At 40.6% G+C, this 21797-nt stretch overlaps 1 protein-coding gene across 5 annotated transcripts in view; it reads right to left on the reverse strand.

Moving 5' to 3' along the window:
* The window catches only part of UNC5C (unc-5 netrin receptor C), a 345359-nt gene that overhangs the window by 97593 nt on the left and 225969 nt on the right, over positions 1–21797 (reverse strand). For all 5 annotated transcript variants that reach the window (XM_037896935.2, XM_037896936.2, XM_043545436.1 and 2 more), the window contains one exon: positions 8763–8906. In XM_037896935.2, the coding sequence (XP_037752863.1) occupies positions 8763–8906 (144 nt within the window). The remainder of the gene's footprint in view (positions 1–8762; positions 8907–21797) is intronic.

A 21797-nucleotide genomic window follows, 5' to 3' on the forward strand; every position in this document is an offset into this window, starting at 1 on the left:
GCTGCACTGATGCAGCTGCGCCATGGTAGTGCTTAAGTGCAGACGCTCCTATGCCAATGGGAGACCTTCTCCCGTTGGCGTAGTTAATCCACCTCTACGACAGGTGGTAGCTATGTCGATAGGAGAACACAGGGTGTTAGGTTGCTAAAACTGCATTGCTCAGGGATGTGGATTTTTCACACCCCGAACTACGTAGTTATACCAACATAAGTTTGTAGTGTAGACCTGGCCTAAGCTTCCAGATACATCTAAACCTCTTTATTTTTTCCTAGTAGGCATAATACGTTTTCTCATCACTTCCATTTTAACGTTTTAGAAGGTTCAAAGTTTTCCAATTAAAATTGAAAGCAGAGTCTAATATTTCTAGTATTTTCTTCAATTATATGTTATAATAATTAAAACGTGAATGTGAAGTTAAAATTTTTTCAAAAAAATCCATAAAACCACTAGATTCAGTTTTACCTTGGAAAAAAACATAAAACAAAAACCTTGAATTTTTCACAGCGTTGGCAGGTCTTCTTTTGAAGAGCATAAATGTATCACAGGAAGTGTAGTAGCTAGTGATTTTAGGTGTGCATTTGCAATTAGTTGTGAAGCTAAAGTTATACCATACAGAAACTCTAAAGGCATTTTTGTAAGCAAAACACCCAAATTCTGCATAAACACTTTTTTTCTGATTCATTAATCTGTCTCCAGCAGCAGACTATCTCTATAGAAATATATGCACAAATCTTTAGTTAACTTTTTGATTGCTATATTTCCATCTCCTTCAGGGTTCAAGCAGGTTCTGTTGCAAGACATTGATTTGTATGAGACATGACAACATATGCAGGACATCCCCAACGCTCCCCCTGAAGGTATTAACACACACAAATTCAGAGATTTGTTAAATGAAAGTAACACTAACAATTACATTAATTTTAATTCAATGTGTTTTTAACTCAATATTGTGAAACCCTAAGGCTTGCATTTATTATATACCCTAATCATAACCCTTTTTCTAAGTGGATGTGGAGCTTGCCAAGCCAATTCGCAGCAGCCTTCTCAGTGAAGAGCAGAGCCTTCAAACCATCACGAAATCTGGCCAGATGGCAGTCATCATGATGTGTGATATTGTGTGCCTTTGGCCACAGCTGTTTGTGGAATCCTCTTGTTGGCCCCAGATGTGAAGGCTGGCCGTATGTTGAACTTGGCCTATTCAAATTTTTTTTCAGAAGGACCCATGACTGGCATGGCAAATCAAAGCCAGGTACACATATGGTCAGGTCAGTTATAGGAGATTGGTTTCTGATGTCAGCTACAGCCCATTCTTCATGCCATATCAATGTCGTGGAGAAATCTCGGCAGGGCAAATGGGCCTGCAACGGCTGGTGAAAACCACACCCTTGGGTGGTTGAAGAGGTCTGTGAAAGTGGTAGCTTGAGTTTGTCCTGGTATTCTCAACCAATCTGGCAGTAGCATCCTTGTGAGGGATGTGTGCAGCAGTGATGTTACTTAACATACGGAGCCACAGTACTGGTCTGGGTCGAATTGTCCCAGTTACGATGTGCAAAGTTGAGTGTAGCTGTGTGTCAACTAACTTGACATGAGACAAATGGAGCCAGATGGAGCACAATATTCTGCTGCAGACTAACAGAGAGCTAAACCAGATGATCAGAGAGTTTGCGTGTTGGCTCCCCATGAAGTGCCGGCCAGTTTGCTTAGAAGGTTGTTACGTATCCTCAACTTAGCTGCAGTTTTCCTCAGGTGGTTAAGATAAGGTGAGAGATTTATCTAGGTTTACTCCAAGGTAGACTGGGTGGGAGTTGTGTTTCATGTGATGTCCATTGAGAAAGATAGTTAGTTCCTGGTCTGTTTTAAAGATGGAACATATTCAAAACTGTCTTGGTTACACTTGGCTGTAAATGCACTAATTTACCATCAACTGCAGAATCAAAGCCATATGTATCAAAGAGAAAAGTATCCATATTTTGAGATGAGAGAGCTTGAAAGAGATATAGACCTGCTAGAAAAAGTTGCTTGACAAGAATGATTCTAGTGTAGTGAAAATATAAAATGAGCTAATGCATATGATGAGTTCTAAAATGCCTTCTTTCTCTCTGAGACTTGTGATGGAGGAGGTCCATCTTTGGCTCAAGAGTAATCTCAACTCAAGACCATGTGGCCCAGTTCTCTCCACGCAGGATACAAGTAACACCCATTGACTGGGAATTACTCAACCTGTAGGGAAGCAGGAAGCAGGTCCCCTCTTTAGTACTGCCCAATGTACACATACCATGTATAACCAATTCCCTTCATTTTTTCATATTTCACACTTCTGTGTGTTCTCGACTTCCTTTTAAATGTCCCGGCCTAGTTGTCCCATTTCCCCCAGATCTTATAACTAATACAGTACTCTCTAATATTTTGGTGGCAATGGAACTGTGTCTTCACTATATTGTCTGGGGTGCTAGAACACTGGGATGTGAAAGTAATGGGAAAACAGGTAATTCAGCAACATAATGTATGGCACAGAACCCCAGAATTAAAAGGTTCACTACCTGAGTGCCAGTAATGAATGTGTGATTATTTTCACATCTGTCTTTCTGTCCAACATAAGTGGAGATAATCCATCACATAAACCAATCCACTTTCCTGAATCACATTAATCTTATCTGTATACAGTATGAGACATATATATAAGCTACTATTTAAACTCCCTTCATTAAAAAATAAAAGCAATTCTGGAAAAAAAGGCTTTTAGGTAAGTCTATAGAAAACTAATATAAAATTAAATACAAGTTTAATAAGCACAATTCCTTATAAAATAGCGATGTCTTAGTGGAAAAGAGCAATGGTTTTTTTTTAAGTTTCCATTTGTTTCCAAGACACTGGAAAGAAGCCAAAAATGAGAAGACATCTAAATTCATTATGCAAAAAGCCTGCTCCGATGAAATTAGGAGGAAAGCTATTTATTTCTCGCAGCAGGTTTTCAGCAACTCAGAAGTCGGACATACAGATACTGGCCTTGAGTGTGATTGTACATTTTCAGGGGCAAATCAAGTGTAACTTCAATGAATCTAGTGGAGTCACACCAATGTAAAACTGGTACAAGTGAGAAGATAATCAGGCCAATTTCATATTTATTCAATTGTGCTGTAAATTGATCAGATATGATCCTCAGTTGGGGTAAATTGGCCTGGCTCCACTAAAGTCAATGACACCAGTTATGGAACTGGCCCATAATTTAGGCCAAATCCTGCAGTACTTAATTAGTCTTTATCAAGTGAAACTTTCACCAGGTTTAATTCTATTCTTGGTTACATAGGCACAGCTCGCATCGATTTCTTTCAACAGGAATTTTGCTCAAGCAGAGAATGTAGGATTGTATCTATATAATCAGATCAACATTTTTCAAATATTAGTTTTAAAATAATGCAGTGGTTTTGGATTTTTTTTTTAACAAAAGGAAAAAACTATCCCAACTCCTTTGTCTTCTCTCCATAAAGCTGTAGTCTCTTAATTCAGGAACAAAAGTATATTTTAGGCCCAGTGTACATTAACATTTCAAAGCATGTGAGCACCTCTGAGAGTCAATATAGCTAGAATGATGAGGAAAATTGTATTTGCACCATCTAATATCACGTATCCCAGACAACTAATTGCATTTCTCCAGCTCCACTATTACTCATTCTGTTTTTCCATTAGCTAGATTATTAAAATACCTAGGATTTTCAGGTCTAAACAGATCCTAGGGAATCTGCCAGTTTACAAGGGTGAATCTCTTCCAGTCTCTTTGCTGTGGGGAGACCAAACTCTCCAGTGGAAGGATTCCAGGGAAAATCATGGAGTTTCCATTTCACTATTCAGGAATAACCTTCATAGAAGAGAATGGTCCAAACCTTAATTATAAATGGTCCAAAGCTGCAGACTTCACATCACCCCGTTCTACACACTGAAAAGTCACAATCTTGAGTTCTGAATCAGTTTTACTTCCAGTTTAAATTTCCAGCATGTGTATCCCTCTGAAAAACACCACTCTTTACTCCAAATTTAAAGATGCCTTCCCTCTTGACCAACGGAAGTTCTCTGCTTGGCTGATGTGATTTTTCAATTGACTTTTAGCAGAGAATTTCCTTTGACCAGGTTGTTATGTCCTTCCCGACACATGCGTGACCTTGAATTAAATAAATACAAGCTGCTTTTCCAGGATGCACATTCTTCACACTTTCAAATTACTTTTCGGTTAATTCTATTACATGGTCAATGAACAGAGATGTTGAATGCATTTTTTTTTTGTTTTAATGGACTTCAGAACTGGTCCTCCAGAGGATACAATAATTATACAGCCCTGCAAAGCAATAACACTGGTGGCCAGAATGAAAAAAAAAAAAAAAAGAATCTTCTGAACATGTGAGAAAGGGCTAATTATGTCATCACGGTATGGTACGATTTGTGCTGAAATCACCAGCTACGGCTATTAATGTGAAGTAACTGTAGCACACAAAGCCTGTAGGGTTTCCCTCCCCCAAATATATTAGACTTCACTTTTTTGTGCTTATTAAAAATGAAAAATGTCTGGCCTGATCTCATAACACCACAAACAGTTGTGTTGCGTTTTGTTTCCTTCAAAACTCAGCATTGCGTGCTTACTGCAGGCAAATTTAAGGGCCAGATTCTGCAGGATTCTATGCAGGTGCACAATATGGGGGAGAGTGTGAAGAGCCTCCACGCCCATTGCTTGTCCCAGATAATGACCAGAGCAGCACAAGGACTGTTCTTTCCTAACTCAGTGGTGCTCTGTCTGGGCCATGGTTCCCCAACATGCACCAGCCTGTGAAATTCACCAGCGTGAATAAATCATGCCCCCCAAGCAACATAAGTTACACTGACATAAGAACTAGTGTGAACAGCTCTATGTCGGCAGGAGAGCTTCTCCCACCAACATAGCTACCGCCACTTGTGGAGGCTGGAGTAATTAAGCTGATGGAAGAGCTCTCTCCCATTGGCTTAGACCACCTACATTAGAGAGTTTACAGCAGTGGTGCAGCTGCACCACTGCAAACTTTTTGGGTAACCATTCCCTCCGGCAGCAATGCTGGACCCTCCTACTGCCTATTTTAAATGTTGGCACCTTGGTCTTTCTGATGAGTGATACCTTATCATGCACAGCTTACCTGGGCATGCCCAGAGGATGTAGGATTTGAGATTTCACAGTGATATGGGTATGGCTACAGTTGAATTTTTAGTTATGTTTCAAATCTAGTCTAGACAGGTGTGATGGGGTCTTCACCCCACACTATCCCGGAGAGGGTTATTGTGGCCCAAGATGGGTTAAGTAACCTGATAGACCATCCCGAGCAGGAGTTAGCCTTGATGATCAAGCATTGAGTGGGGATGAAGCCCAGCTGGGCAGGGGCAGGCAGGGCTGGTATAAGGTCAGGAAGCGAGGGCAGGAGATGGCAGTCACTCTTTGGGCTTAGAGAGGGAAAGGAGAAAACTTGTGGGAGAGTAGAAGCCTGGGATCCTGGGCCTAAAGGAGGGGTTTACTCACAAGTGTGGTAGAGCAGAAGCCTGATAGGGCTGGAGTAGGAAAAGTCTCAGGAGAACAGCAGCAAGGTTTGGCACAGCGCAGACCTTAGCCACTGATCCTTGAGCTGGAACTTTAAGCAGTGGAATAGTCCCATGGGACCTGCTTAAAGTTAGGCATGTGCTTAAGTATCTTGCTGAAATAGGGCTTAGTTATGCTTGTGTCAATTCAGAGTCAATCCACTGAAATCAACTGAGTGACTCTGGATTAACACTGACATAACTGAGCCTAGAATTTGGCTAATTATTATTACCTTTTAGACAATAATGTCTCCACTCACTGATGTACATACTGTATGTGTTTGGAGTCCATACCAATATTTATTATTTACCTATAAGGCCAGCTGAAAATTTTGTAGTTTAAAATAGATGATTTTTCTGTGATTGTGCTTTTGCTGCTCAGCATAAATCTGCGGGCTAAATACTTAACACTGCAGCTCTTAGTCCTGTGAATAGAGGCTACAGGCCTGGGCCATAATTGTCCAAGAAGCCCCAAATCGAGGGAAAGTATGCAAAAAATCATCATCAAAAAGCAAAACTCAAAGTTCATAGGCTCAGTTCCACCATTTTAAAAAAAAACACTTAAGCACTATAAAAATTACTAGACTGACTTTCTCTCCCTCTCTCTCTTAAATGTGGTCAGAAATATCAATCACAAGCAAAGATCTTGGATGCCAATTTTCTGCCCAGAATGATTTTTTTACAGCTAAGTTATAAGCCTCTGAAAATAGGAGTTTATGATGAAATCACTGACAGACTCTTGGCTAAAGTGCAGTTGCTGTATATATACATATCTAATTTCATGAAAGGCAATTACACATTTGTAACTTTAACATTGCTCTGTTATCTTCATCTGATATACATTCAGACCCTTAATTGAAGTAAATATGATGGCTATCTATCAAGTGCTAACTGGCAGGGCTCCAAAATCTACTAGGTGATTTAATACAGGTTTTGTAATCTAAAAAAGCTGTTGAAACTTTGCTAAAGCTCTCTGAAGCACAGTGCTAACATTTGGAATGGGTAGTTAAAGTTCACTGCTTTCCTGTCAGAAAGACCGTAGAGAACTCTAGAAATGTTTGTTTGCCCTGAGAAAAGGATTCAGTACAAAATGCTATAGATGAAACACTCCAGAATCAGGGGAAATTGGGATTCAATGCAGATTCTGTCTATATAGATATTTATAGTGAACTCATTGCTGTGATAGTGAAGTACCTAAGTACTCCTAAGAGTACTATGACACAATGAGCGGATAAAGTACCAGAAGGGGACTCAGGTTCTGCCACTTATCTGCAGGGGACATTGGGCAAGTCAATGTACCTCTGAGCCTCAATTTTCCTACCCTTGAAATGGGGACAATTATTAGAACTGAGTGAATAATAGATTTTTCGGTTCTGTAGTCAAACCAAAATAAAAATAAAAAAAACAAATTTGTTTTGGTTTGACCCAAAACAGAAATTTTTCATTTTTCTTGCCAAAACAAAAAAAGCAAAAATGTTTTGTTTCAGGTTAAATGACTTGTATCGTGCAACCCAAAACAAAATGTTTTATTTTCCTTGTGGATGGTTTTTAATCTTTATTTTAATAAAGTAAGCCTAGCTAAATTTCTAAACAAATCAGTGTTTCAAAATGAAAAGTCACAACGTTTTGTTTAAAAAATGTTGAAATGAAATGTTTGGACTTTTTTCCTGTTTTTTTTCCCCATTTTTTTTAGTCAAAACTATTTGCTAAATTCAACCCAAAATCACGAATAGTTTTGGTCAATCCAAGCCTGTATTTTTTGGTGAATATAACTATTAGTCTGAAAATTTTTGCTCAGTTCTAATAATGGTACTGATTCCTCCATGGAAAGCTCTTTGTGATGTACTGATGAAAAGCATTACGTGAGAGCCAGGTATTATTATCTGATGCAATAATATCTGATAATCTGATTACAAGTTGTCTGCGTCTGTATGATGGATGTGGCCAAAACCTTGCATCCAAACTCCACTGAACTCTGGGGAGATTCTTCTCCAGATCCATCTCTATATCCAAAATTTGTAGGCAAGATCCATTTCTAGTCAAGGAGCTTAGGTCAAAGTGTTCAACTTGGGTACTTAAAATTAGCCTCCTAAATCTGTACCTAGACATGTAAATAAAATGGCTTGATTTGTAGGTGCATTGAGCAGCCTCAACCCAACTGACTTCACTGAGAGCAGGATGGAGTGCTAAAAAACCATTTGTAAGTGGCTTGAGGTGACACTGTTTCATAGCAAAATGATAAGTAAACAGTCCTTCCTTAGTCTTCCTTCTTAAAGGTGTTGGTAAGGGATATGTTCTTTTTCCTGGAAGAGGAATTCTCTCCTCTTGTTCTAAAATCTCAGGCTATATTCAGTATAGACGAGCCAGACAAGTATCCAGCTGCTGGTGAACACTCACCAAACAATGTTTCTTTGTTCCTTTTTCCAAAGGCAGGTGAAATAATTTCTGAATTACGCAGCTTGCTTGCATTGTACTAAATAAAACTCACTTAATCTGCATGAAAGGGAAACGGGAATCCCCGCTGCAAATGCTGTATTACAAAGACAAGTCCCTCTTTGAAAATTAATGAACATTAAATATTTGTATTGTCAACTGAAGATCTGTTGTCTGGAGATTGGTTGTCCTGTTTTTTCATGGGTAGAATGAGAGTGGAGAAAGGATTTAAAATAAATATTGAGGCTAGTAACCATACATAGCAAGGATGAAATGTTAAGCGTTAAGATGCCTATTTTTGCTATCATAGTTCCTCTCTGATTACAGTGATATGCTACATTTGGTCTCTGTTTGTTTGTCAGGCAAAAGCAGCATTATTAAATGGCTGCAGAGACACAAGGGAATTGTTCTTAGTCCATCACAGTGTTTGCTTTGAAAAATTCCAGCCAGTTGGCTGCAAACACTTTCCTTGCATCAGGATCATTGCAGAACTTCACAAACAATTTGCTGTTGTTGGCTTTCTTTTTTCATAAACCTGAAAGGAGGAGGATGCACCTCTGGCTCTCAGAAACAAGAAATGATGAACTGACACATCTAAGTGCAATACTGGTGGTCTGAAGTCCGACATGCTGCATCAACCACCACAGAAGATTCAAGGCCTCTTCAGTGTGTGTGGTTAGAAGCAAAAGTCCCCACCCAAACAACCCAGAGTCACTTCATCCCAGAGAAGAGGTACTCACATGCAATGCGAACATAGGCCTTTCGACTCTTAGTAGTGCCGGCAGAGCTCCAAGCGACACACTGGCACCAGTAATCTTCAGGTCCAAAGAGTTCTTCCACCTGCTGACGGGAAATCTCAATGCTCACTTCCCGAACAATCAAACCTGTCAGGATACAATTAATATCCCGAGTGTATTAGAGTTGGTGAAGCTATTGTTCAGAGTAATATATTAGAGTGTGCTTGTAAAACTCTTTATGAGCCCTGGCTGATCATCTACTCAACAGCCCTTATCATGAGGAGAATGTTAAGAAAAACAACAACATTTTACTCACCCAACATTATAGGTGAGTGAATATTTTGCAAGACTCATTTATATCATGCATACGTGCGCGCGCGCGCACACACACACACACACACACACACACACACACACACATTATACATATAAACATAGGGCAGGTCCTCAGCTAGTGTAAGCCAGAGTAGCTCCATTGCTTCCATTTCCCATTGACACCAGGTGAGGATCTGGCACAGTAGAATTTTAATATGAAACATGCTTCCCATCTCACACTCTCGGGAGCTGTGTAAAAACACAAGTCTCCTCCTTTAAAAAAAAATATCCTCCTGTTTGGGGCTTCTGATGGACTGAAGTGCCGATGGAGCAACTCTTGTTCACTCTAACACTTAATTGTCCACAGCACCGTGGCTACACCCCTCATAAAAACAGACCAGTTGTCTACACTAATGGTCTCAAACCCCACAGTATAATTATTGTAAGTGGTATTGTTTTGAACAATACTGTCCAGAACAAGGGTGTACTCCACACTACAGTATTGCACACCACTGCGCTCTGCATTGCCCCCAACATACCTTCCCACATACCCTCTCATAATGCAATCCTCAAAAATCTGCAATGACAACAACAATGATGATAACCTGTCACTGCCATTACAAACCTAGCATTTACCCGGTTACCACACAGTGCTATCTAATGTGCAACATTTTTGCCTATTCTAAGTACAAGGAAATATCGTGGTATCTCAGATACTACTGCAATACCTGTTGGTTAGATGCTGACTTTTTAATACCAATTGACATACTCCGTGTTTTGCATGATCCCACCCTTACAATTCACCAACCCTGTGAAAATGCTCTTCTCTTCAGTTTTAAAATGGCAGCCAAGGTATGTGGGGGGGAAGGGGAAAATCTATGCACCACTTTTTAACATAGTTGCACTGTGTTGCTGATGCCAAAGTCTCAATAAACTTGTAGAGTGTGTCCATCCATAAAAAAAATCATCATCATTTCTAAAATGTCGTCCAACAAAGGACCTTAAGTATATAAACCTCGCATACAAATATTTTGTATAGCGTGACTGATTCTCTTTTTCCTTACTGTAATGCCAGGAAATTTAATTAAAAGATACTTGATCTTAGTGTGCATACTTTGTCCCCATCACTGAGTACCTAACACAGGGTTATGCGTCTCTCTGCTGAACACAGACTTTCAGGCCAGCTACCCCCCAGCCTCTGACAACATGAATTACAAGGTGATATTCATAACATGAATGTTCCCAATTGTACAGCACAGAGCGCACTGCATGCTCTGGAAACCAAGCAAACCCTTGATTTTGCCTGCAGCCTCATAGAGGCTCTATTCAGGAAGGTGATGATTAATTAATATTTGTGCACAGTTGTATACTGTCATTTATGCTGCACACTCTTTCCATCCAAAACTCGGTTAACAACGTAACATCATAAAAAACAACAACAGGAATTGAAGCATAAAATATCATACAGATTTTTGGGAGGAACTCTTTATAATCAGATGCATTTTCCTGCTAGGTATTATATAGCCTACTATCTTTTTAATTTCCTTTTCTTTGACATGTTTGCCCAGGAAATTATAAGCTATTTTGAGGAAAAGACATACTAGCTTTTCTCCTTGAAACTAAACACTCAAAATTTGGTTGCTGTACTTAGACGAAGTAAAAACAAAATACGGCATATATATTTGGAAATGTGGCAAACACCACTTTCGAAAACTGCTTTGCTTTGAAGAGCTCAGTTGTCTCCAACAGTGGTCCAGGGCTGTTCATTGTCCTGTCTATGAGGGAAAAATAGCTTTTATGTACAGGATGTGCCCAAAACAGGTTATGTTTTCACAGTGCAACTGCTGCTAGTCTAAAGATCTCTCACTTCAGTCCATTTCCACTTTTTATAGCCTCGAGAGCCTAGCAGTTACAATATTATGTTTTTACAAAGAGGCTGATTATAATGGAATTTGATGGAGCAGAGAGTTAGGTTACTATAGGGCTAAAGCAAGTAGTCTTAAAATTAAAGGACAGTACTGGTTAATAATGATTACAAAACGGACTTAAAATTCTGGATGCAAATGCAGTTTTCTGATATGTTGAAGATATGAAATATACATCATGTCAATAACATCCATTAAATACACTGGCATAACTTTTATCTCTGGGTTCTGAATACATTCTCCATTTAACAACAACAAGCTAGTCTAGGCACTGCTTTTCTGGGACTAACTGAATTGCTCACAGGTTTTAGGTTGTTTGAAGTCTTTTGGTCTCACAAACTGTGTGGTAGCCATCTCGAAGCACATTTTCTGTTCGTGTCTTATAGCTTAAAAGCGTGTGATCATAAATACAGTATCACCATATGGTTACATCATCTCTAAGCTAAACATTTTTTCTAGAATATATAGAAGATCAAATCAGTTTCTGAGACATCAGCTGGGATGATATGCTATATGTATAGATAGTGAATGTAGAAATTTATGGGCCAGATTCTGACACCCTTAATTTTTGCTAAGTAGCACCTTACTCCATTAGGAACCACACTGATTACTTCTGGTGTAAGGTACTAAACTGTGTCAGTAAGCACTGGGGCTGACTGGCAGCAGGAGCCCCAGCCACTGGGGCTGACAGCGATTTCTGAGTAAAATTATTAAGACTGACTCATGATCTCAGGATAGAACTCTCAAAGGTCAGGAAATCCTGACCTTTGAGTATTCTATCCCGAGTCATGAGTCAGGCTTCATTTTACTTTGAAATCGCATCTCTCACGATTAATTCACAGAGTTGGCATGTCTGGCAGAAGGTGACCCTGCATGATACCTCCTGAACTTTCACAGACTGTAAGGGTCTGATTCTGCTGGCCTTGCCCTTACTCATGCTCAGTACTGCCTCATTTCACAAGGAGTCCCAGTGATTGAAAAGGAATGTCTTACCTAGTAAAGTACCACTCGACCTAAGAAAAGGTGGCAGAATCTGGCTGTAGGGTCATACAACTAGGAATGGGGTAATTTTCCTCTGTGTTGCGACTGGTCAGAATCCTATTGGTGTCATTTAAAAAATAATCCCTACCATGGTCGCACTTTCTAATTGTTTTAGGAAACATTTAATTTGAGGTATCTCAGATAGCAGCTGACCTATTATCATGCTGAAATGATGCTATATAGATCCCACAGAAGACCTGGTACAGTTTCTGTACATTCACCCAGTACTGTAATGCTTAAAAACCTCACCGGAGAATAATAATAGCATGATAACCTTGAGAGGAGGACTTCTAAGAGAGATCTTGATCTTACCACTACTGTAGGTGCTTCTACTATTCAGTCACAGGAAACCGATTGAATTCATTTTGTAACGTTCCTCATGAGCCACCTTCTGCATTACAAATGTCGTTCTAAGGACTCAGTTGATTTGCAATGTAACTTTTAAGGGAGGTCAAAATGTGGATGTTAAATCCTGACAACGTCCCATTAAACACTGTATGAGACCCAGAGACTGACAGAAACAGGAGAATAAACTGAATTTCCTCTTCATCCCTTGCTGCTTTTTTAGTGCTTTGGTTTTTACAGAACTACACATATCCTGGTTTAAAGTTAACCCAGCCTTCATACTCACACCGGGCCAACTTCTGCACGGATTTACACCTCATGCAACCTCACTAATTGCATGGGATACAAGTCAGCGTAGAATTTGCTCCACATCACACACTTTATAGCCCATTTTTAGAGGGCTTCTATATTTGCTCTCACAGACTCTGAGTGTGCCTGTTTGGGCACGCAATTCTATGTCTACCTGCCTGACTACATACAGATGCACATACTCGTGAGCGCAAAATTAGAAGCCATTTTGAAACACTTTCCACTGTGTCTCTGCCACATACACTACACACAAAGGAGGATTCGATAGTTCGAATGACTGGTAGTTGCTTACGGACACCTCTAGGACACCAATTCAAATCCACCCCGCATCAGTAATAACTGAAACATGTTACCATCCCACAGATGTTTCATTTCTACTGTGAAATGAGTTGATAGTTTCAGTCAAGTGCCCAGCATACAGGTATCCACATCACAGAATAAAACCCCATTCACAACTGCATACCTGCCAATAGCCTGACAAAATTCCAGTAAATTGAAAATTTGCATAAATTAATATATTTGCATAAATTCAAACATGAACCACCAGAAGCAGATGCCTTCCTATTTTATAGTTATGCAATAACAAACCCAATTGTAGGGAGATAACTGAATGCATTTGTGGGCAGCTAGAATGTTTGATAGGTTCCTTACACTGTAGGTAAATTCAATAAATAAAGATACCATCTTTATTAAAAGCTTCCCTGCTGTGGTTACAGTATAGCTCCTACTCTCTTTCATGGCAATAAATAGCAAGAAGATGATCGGTGGGGAGGGGGAATTTTTGCTTGTACTATCTCCTCCTTTGGGATTTATCCCTTCGCCTGCATGCCCACCTGGGGACATAAGGGGAATATACACTTCTACCCCTGTGCAGGCTACCTAGACCTTGGATGCAGCCATCCTCGAATGAGTAGGTGTTGTGACCCATTACCACCCCCAACTTGCAGCAGGGTGGTGGTGGTGTGGAGCCCTAAAGTGAGAAGTCAAAGTAGAAAGTCAAGCCATTTGAATCAGTTTTGTATAAAAAGTGCTAATGACATCTTATGAATGTACATCAGAAAGAAATGATCCATAAAAAACATGCCTTCCCGTTTTTAATTCACAAATATTTGATCTCTGACCTCCATAAACAACTTGAAAAATTGCAAGGGAGCCCCAAGAACTGCTCAAAATTTTGAAAATGAAATAAAAGAAAATGAAAAAGTTCAGAAGGGAGAACAAGGAAAAGGAGAGAAATGCTTGCTTAGAATTCTATCTTGTGGATTTGGATAATCTAAATTATGAGAGAAGTCTGGGAAAGAGAAGATGACTTTGGAACTGTTTAGTTTCAGGGATATTTACACACACCAATCACTCAGATTTCATATAAAATCCACCCACACACAGCACTGAGCCTGCCATCAGAAAAATCCATTAAATTTCTCGAACTTCCCTGTAGAAAGGGCCAAACACCTCTAGCCTGAAAAGAAACACAGTGCACTCGGCAAGTCTGAAACTGGCATTAATTGGCATCACTTTGGCACTTTCAGAAGAGATCCCAAGGACTGAACAACCTTCTAACCCCTCCAGGTTGTCCCTCCAGGTAAGGACTGAGGCATATGGAAGAGGAGGTTAAGGACAACTGGCACGGAAGGTGCCTGTTTTACACCAGTTCTGTGAATTAAGAGAAGGCCTCAATCTTCAGGGCTGTCAATCTAGCACTATTCACCAGCACTACATGCCTCTTATCACATTTTAATGGAAAATTATACTTCTTCTGGGCTGGATTGTAACTTGGACTACACACCCATGCAAGCGAGTGAAAGAGATAGACCTTTCCTTACATTCCTACACTGTTTACTTTGACATCTGTGGGTGGGGAATGGGTGGGAAGAGGCACAGAATAGATGGAGCCTTGGCTAAATCTCCCTAACTGCTGACTGGTACAGCTAAGTGAGCACAGGAGGTTGGAGGGATAATCATTTGCAGCTGGTAGAGGAGAACAGCTAATCACTTCCCCTCCTGGAGCAAAGGGACAGCAGGGAGGGAATTATTATAGACACAGCCTTTTACTATAACTTGCATTCTAGATACACAGTCTAGCAAAGACACATTCTGATGATCCCAAAGTGCTTAACATAATATATTAACTGGTTAAGTAAACTATGGGTCGATTCAAAGGCAGGAGCTACACCTCTTTTTTTCAATGTCCATAAATGTAATGTAATCATATAATATTATGGTATTATATAATTAGTAACTGTAATAACAATTAATGGGTTCTATTTTGCGCCCATTGAATTAAAAGGACAAACTCCTAATGATTTCCATAGCAGTATATATATCACCGACACTATTATATCCATATAATATATATATATATATATATATATTTCCATAGCAGTATATATATCACTATTTTATATATCTCACTGTGCCCACCACTAAAATTCATTCACTCCTGTGGTGAAACCCAATAACTGCTTTATCAGGCACAACAACCCTATACAATAGTTTAGGATTGGCAATGAAGAATACCATATTAACTTGAAAGTCTAAGAGAAATTTCAGCAAAGCAAAATTTAATTATCCAGCTCAGAATGTGTCCAGGTGAGCAGGGTTAATATCTGCACTCTACAGGGCTCCTTTGTGCCAAAACTTATTTTGATGTTATTTAAGGTACATGGAAAATTTTATATTAATGTGTGTGTGTGTTCAGCTGCAAGTATAAACTCGGTTTCCAAATTGTGAGAATCTGTACGTGTAATTTTTTCTGTTAATGGATTCTCTTTTGTGTTTTTGTGCTTTCAATTGGCCAAGAGATACTTCAACTAGTAATCAAATATGTCAGAGAATGCATCTCCCAGGAGACAGCAACTTGTCACCCACCATGTCTGGGGCGAGGAAATATTGTGTGATACGTGCATTGTAAATAACTATGTTAGTAATACCTTGCACTTACAAAGTGCCTTCCAACCAAAGATCTTAAGGTGCACTACAACAGTGTGTAAATATGTACATCTGCATTTCACAGACGATGAAAATGACACAGTGTAAGGTAAAGGGATTTGCTCAAGGTCACAAAATAAATCAGTGCCGAAGCCTGTAACAGAACCCCTGTTTTCTGTTCCCCAGATCCCTGTTCTAGCCACTAGCACTAGACTATGATGTCTCATAGCTGCCTGCACGGGTAAAAATCATGACCCCACTGAAGTCAATGAGAGTTCTGCAATTGTCTTCAGTGAGGCCAGGATTTCATCCATATTAGTTCAGCTCCAACTAAGAGTCCAATAGCATTTATAATGGGCAGTTACTCAGAATCAGCTTTATGCCTTATCCAAAAAAGTCAGATTTTTCCCTAACTTATCAAACTGGCCAAGAGTATAACCCAAAGTGATAGGACTGCAGATGTACTTAATAAAAGGTTCACCTAGTGCTTGTTATTACATTTGGTCTCCTATGGTAAAACTTAGTGATTCAAGCAGAGTATGGGCAACATTTTCACTTAGTGGTGACTCAGAATATCTATCAGACGTACTGTTCAGTCACAGACTCAGTAAACAGTCCATTTTTGGAAGGGGGGACCTGAATAATTTTACTCAATGAAATATTTTTATAATAAATAAGTTAAATCAATACTCTGTGACGATGGAAACTTGTTTACAAGCTTTCAGAGATGGATCTCTCACAGCCATATAATGACTCTATTCAAACGCTTCAAAATACTTCAAAGCACCAAAGTACAGTGTCTGGTGTTTCAAAAATTAATAAATAGGCTGAGCACAAATAGGACTGCTTCAAATATAATGACTCTTGCTGAGAAAAAAGGATCTCTCTGCATTTTCTTGGGACAGAGATGACGGCAAGCCTCCTGTATACTTCATTTTCTAAACCCATCAACTGCAATCTTTACAACAAAGAAATAAGAAATAAAAATATTTAGAAATAAACAAACAAACAAACAAACAAACAAACAAATAAATAAATAAAGCTAAGTGACTTAAAACCCCTCCAACAACCATGCACCCTGTTATTGCATGCATCTGCTCTTTCTGACTTCCCAGTAATGGCTGCTGGGCAAATGGCACCCAGAGGAACTAGGTGAATACTGCAAACAATTTTCTGTAACTATTAGCTCAGATTTTTAAATGAATAGCTTCCAGCTATGGTTGTGCCCTCTATAGCCTTGTCCTCACTAGGAAAAAAGGTGCATTCTTAACTCGAGTCAGCTAACTTCAACTTCATGGTTGACTTAGAACAACGCTTCCTCAGCTCTCGTTCCCTAATGCCCCTACTCGACTTGCGCTACATTGATGACATCTTCAACATCTGGACCCATGGAAAAGAAGCCCTTGAGGAATTCCACCATGATTTCAACAATTTCCATCCCACCATCAACCTCAGCCTGGACCAGTCCACACCAGAGATTCACTTCCTGGACACTATGGTGCTAATAAGCGATGGTCACATAAACACCACTCTATGCCGGAAATCTACTGACCGCTGTGCTTACCTACATGCCTCCAGCTTTCATCCAGACCACAACACACGATCCATTGTCTACAGGCAAGCTCTAAGATACAACCGCATTTGCTCCAACCCCTCAGAGAGAGACAAACACCTACAAGATCTCTATCAAGCATTCTTGCAACTACAATACCCACCTGCTGAAGTGAAGAAACAGATTGACAGAGCCAGAAGAGTACCCATAAGTTACCTACTACAGGACAGGCCCAACAAAGAAAATAACAGAAAGCTGTCACCTTCAGCCCCCAACTAAAACCTCTCCAACACATCATCAAGGATCTACAACCTATCCTGAAGGACGACCCATCACTCTCACAGATCTTGAGAGACAGAAAAGTCCTTGCTTACAGACAGCCCCCCAACCTGAAGCAAATACTCACCAGCAACCACACAACAGAACCACTAACCCAGGAATCTATCCTTGCAACAAAGCCTGTTGTCAACTGTGTCCACATATCTATTCAGGGGACACCATCATAGAGCCTAATCACCTCAGCCACACCATGAGAGGCTCGTTCACCTGCACATCTACCAATGTGATATATGCCATCATGTGCCAGCCATGCCCCTCTGCCATGTACATGGGCCAAACTGGACAGTCTCTACCTAAAAGAATAAATGGACACAAATCAGACGTCACGAATTATAACATTCAAAAACCAGTCGGAGAACACTTCAATCTCTTTGGTCACTCGATTACAGACCTAAAAGTTGCAATTCTTCAACAAAAAAACTTCCAAAACAGACTCCAACGAGAGACTGCTGAATTGGAATTAATTTGCAAACTGGACACAAGTAACTTAGGCTTGAATAAAGACTGGGAGTGGATGTGTCATTACACAAAGTAAAACTATTCCCCGCCCCCCCGGCACTGTTGCTCAGATGTTCTTGTCAACTGCTGGAAATGACCCACCTTGATTATCACTAAAAAAGGCTCCACCCCCCCCCGCCCCCGGCCCGTTCTCCTGCTGGTAATAGCTCACCTTACCTGATCGCTCTCGTTACAGTGTGTATGATAACATCCATTGTTTCATGTTCTCTGTGTATATAAAATCTCCCCACTGTATTTTCCATTGCATGCATCCGATGAAGTGAGCTGTAGCTCACGAAAGCTTATGCTCAAATAAATTTGTTAGTCTCTAAGGTGCCACAAGTACTCCTTTTCTTCTAACTTAAAGAAACATTCTAGTGAAGGCAAGGCGGTTAGAGCCAAGAGCTAGCAGGTGAAGTAAACCCTGGAAGAACCTGAATTCCTGTTTCCCTTGTGGGTGGGGATCAGGCATTTCCTGATCAGCCCCTGGCCCTCATCATCCCTGTGGCTCTCCCCCTATCCTTCTTGTTCCCTAGGGACTCCCTTTCTGTAATGGAAGTAGCCTGAGGATCACTGGTAACTGGTCCTTCTCTGAGAGGGTATCACAAGGTGGAAGGCTGCTGGAAAGAGGAGATTCACTTTCTCTCTATTTCTTAGCTTAGTCCCTTTTCCCTGAATGCCTTAAAGGCAGTTTTCATAAGCCCCACAGACTCTGAGGCAGAGTTTGGACTGAAATCCCTCTGGAGGATCTAAGAGAGCAGCTGGATGTCGTTCAGCTTTTCCTTGCGAGGGCAGTATCAGGTGCCAGTGCATCTGGTGGTATTGTGGAGGCAGCTGCAAACCAGTGCCTGGGCAGAAATGCTATTAGGCCTATGAGGCCTGTTGCATTCTTTTCTGTGCTCATGCCTTTCTCTCAGCTCCAAAGGTAATAGAGTGACCAGACAGCAGGTGTGAAAAATCGGGACAGGGTGGGGGGTAATAGGAGCCTATATAAGAAAAAGACCCAAAAATCGGGACAGTCCCTGTAAAATCGGGACATCTGGTCACCCTAAAAGGTTATGACGCTCCACCTGCTCGAGACAGAGGTAACGGGGTCTGGGAGTCAAGAACACCCTGCGTCTAAAGGGGATGATATCATCAAAAGATCTAACTGTACTGTCTCTGCCTGCGGGCAAAGAGGAACTTTATCCACATATCTGGACTGCTACAGAAGACCAGAGAGAGGAATATTATATGATATCATGATCAAAGAGAGGAATATATACAATTTTATTATTATCATGATCTCACGCACAGTCTACCTAGAACACAGAGGCACAAACTCTAAACTCAAGCACAAATTCTAATCCTAATCCAGAGGCCAAGTAGCGGGAGTGGACTCTATATATGTTCAGAGGCAAAGTGGAAAGGAATCCTTTCTCCTCAGGTCACAGAGTGGCTCTGGAGATGCTCTGCAGAGGCTATGCCTGTCTTGTGGCTAGTGTAGCACCTGATTCTCTGGTGGTAAGTGCCCTCCTTTTCTTGCATCCCCTCTCCAAATCTTGCTTCCTCCCCCTTGTGCAGGAAACCTACACCAATTTAGCTGCCGGGGACTGTCTGTGCAGACAGGAGTAGAATTTGAAGGTTCAGGTTTTACTGCACATTTGCGGTAGCTGTAGAAGAGCCCCAGTAACACACACCCCCTCCCCTCGGCAGACATATGAGTTGGTATATCTTTAAAACAACATTGAGCTGGCTATTCTTGCTGTTAAAAATATTTTCACACACAAAGGAAATACACAACAAAAATCCTTCTATGGAGACAATGTCCAGTTCCACCCCACTTGTGCAAAATGTCTACAAAATGCACCAAAAATGAGTGATTCTCTCACACAATTAGTGCCATTTGCTCATGCTTTTTGGGTTTCTTCCCTCTCCTTGGTGCAAATTAATAATCCTACTATAATTTATCTCTCCAGAAATTTCAGTACAATTGTTCATCTATACTTACATTGGAATCTATAATTTCTGAAATAATATAGGGCCCTCGTCCATGAACACATCTGCATTTGTGTCAAGCCGTAGCAGCTCAGGGCTTCCTGTCATTCAGCAGTCACCGCGGTCACATTTGGTGGTCCCTTAGCAATACTTTGAAGGACTGGTACCACTAAAAGGGAGCATAGGGTAGGGGATGTTCAGAGGGAAAGGCATGACAGAGAGTGACTGTATTAGTTACTCCAGCTCTTGACAGAAAGCCCAATGCTTTTTCTGTGGTTGAGGCGTGTGTGACAGTGGTGGTTTTTTTTTTTTTTTAGAGGCTAGAAAAAAAACCTGCCAGAGGTTCATGTTTTACATAAAGCTGTAGTTGAGACTTCACAAAGAAAATCTATGCACTTTTTATTTCTGGTTCAGAAGATTTACATGCTCTTTCTAATGATCTGGGCCTTCAGCACTGGGTAATGCCTCCCAGTCCCCAGCTTAGTGCTCATGTAAAATTGAAGCACTTTTGAGGCAGTTTAGAGCCTACAGATGAATCTCAATGTGCAGGCAAAAGGCATAATGGCTGTTTAGCACTTTGCAAGAAGAGGCTGAGGAAATCACGAAAAAAATAAACAAACAAACAAACTATTGAACTGCAGCCATCTGGGAAGCCAACAGAGAGCTTCTGAATTTTGAAAAGCATGTTTACATTGCGTTCGTGTAACCAAGGAAGGGAAGATTAAAAATAAATGTGATTTTTTTCCCCACAAAAGGTAAGTATATATGCCAAGGTTCTTTCAGTTTGGGGTGACCATGTACACACACACACCCCACCTAATTTCAGTGAGTTTTGAGAAGCTGTACTGATGTAAAAGTGCCTTATTTCCATGATCTTGTTGCAGTGTCACAGTTCAGTGGCTGTTATAGATGTTGTGGGAATAAGGACAATCAACAACGTGGCACAAGGAGTCACAGGGGAGCCTTTCTGCGTAGTTGTCCTTTTTCTTAGTCCATGATGTGGCAGAACAGGGCAGGGGGGAGAAGTGTAAAATCACCACTTTTTTCTTTTGGCAGTTAGGGATTGCATTTCACAGTCGACTTAGAAATCTTGAGAACTTAAAAAGAAAGAAACAACAAACAATAAACAAAGGACACGCAGCTGCTTTCAAAGGTTCTTTTGTCCAGTGCACTGTCAAGTTAAATGACTTTCACCAGATAGATATGCAGTGGCTCTGAGAATTTACTGCCTGTTCCCACATCCAAAGTGTTCTCAGGTCTTGGCCAGGCTAACAGTGAGAGCGCCACCTCCTGACCAACAAGAGATATTTTTTAGTTTGTAGGAGATAAAAGAATTATCACAGCGGGGGGTGGGGGGTGTGTGTGTGAAAAGGCAGCATAGTGGTGACAGTGGGACTGCATGGGATGTAAGTCAGTGCAGAATTTGGTCCAGAGAATCAAACCATTGAAAGGTGAAATAGACCTTTTGGGTCATATATGTGAAAATTTTCAGAAGTATCCAGAAATTTTGCTTGCCTCCATTTTTCCGGGTGCCCAGCTTGAGACCCATGGTTTCAACTCTTCGTTGCCGCCTCAGTCAAAGCACATCACAAAGCACTAAAGGATCAAAAACTAAATCCAAATGAAAACACAATCCCTTTCAATAAAACATTGCCCCTCAGCCCTGACAAATCTAACACCCCCAATCAGTGGTGCAAACAACCCCACTTAAAACCTCCAAATGTTCAAGATGCTAAACCAGCACCAGTACGACCAACACACAAGAAATTGGGAAGAACATGTCAAAAACAGCAACAAGAGTTTTGAATG

The sequence above is a fragment of the Chelonia mydas genome, chromosome 4, assembly GCF_015237465.2.
Source record: "Chelonia mydas isolate rCheMyd1 chromosome 4, rCheMyd1.pri.v2, whole genome shotgun sequence".
Taxonomy (NCBI): domain Eukaryota; kingdom Metazoa; phylum Chordata; order Testudines; family Cheloniidae; genus Chelonia; species Chelonia mydas.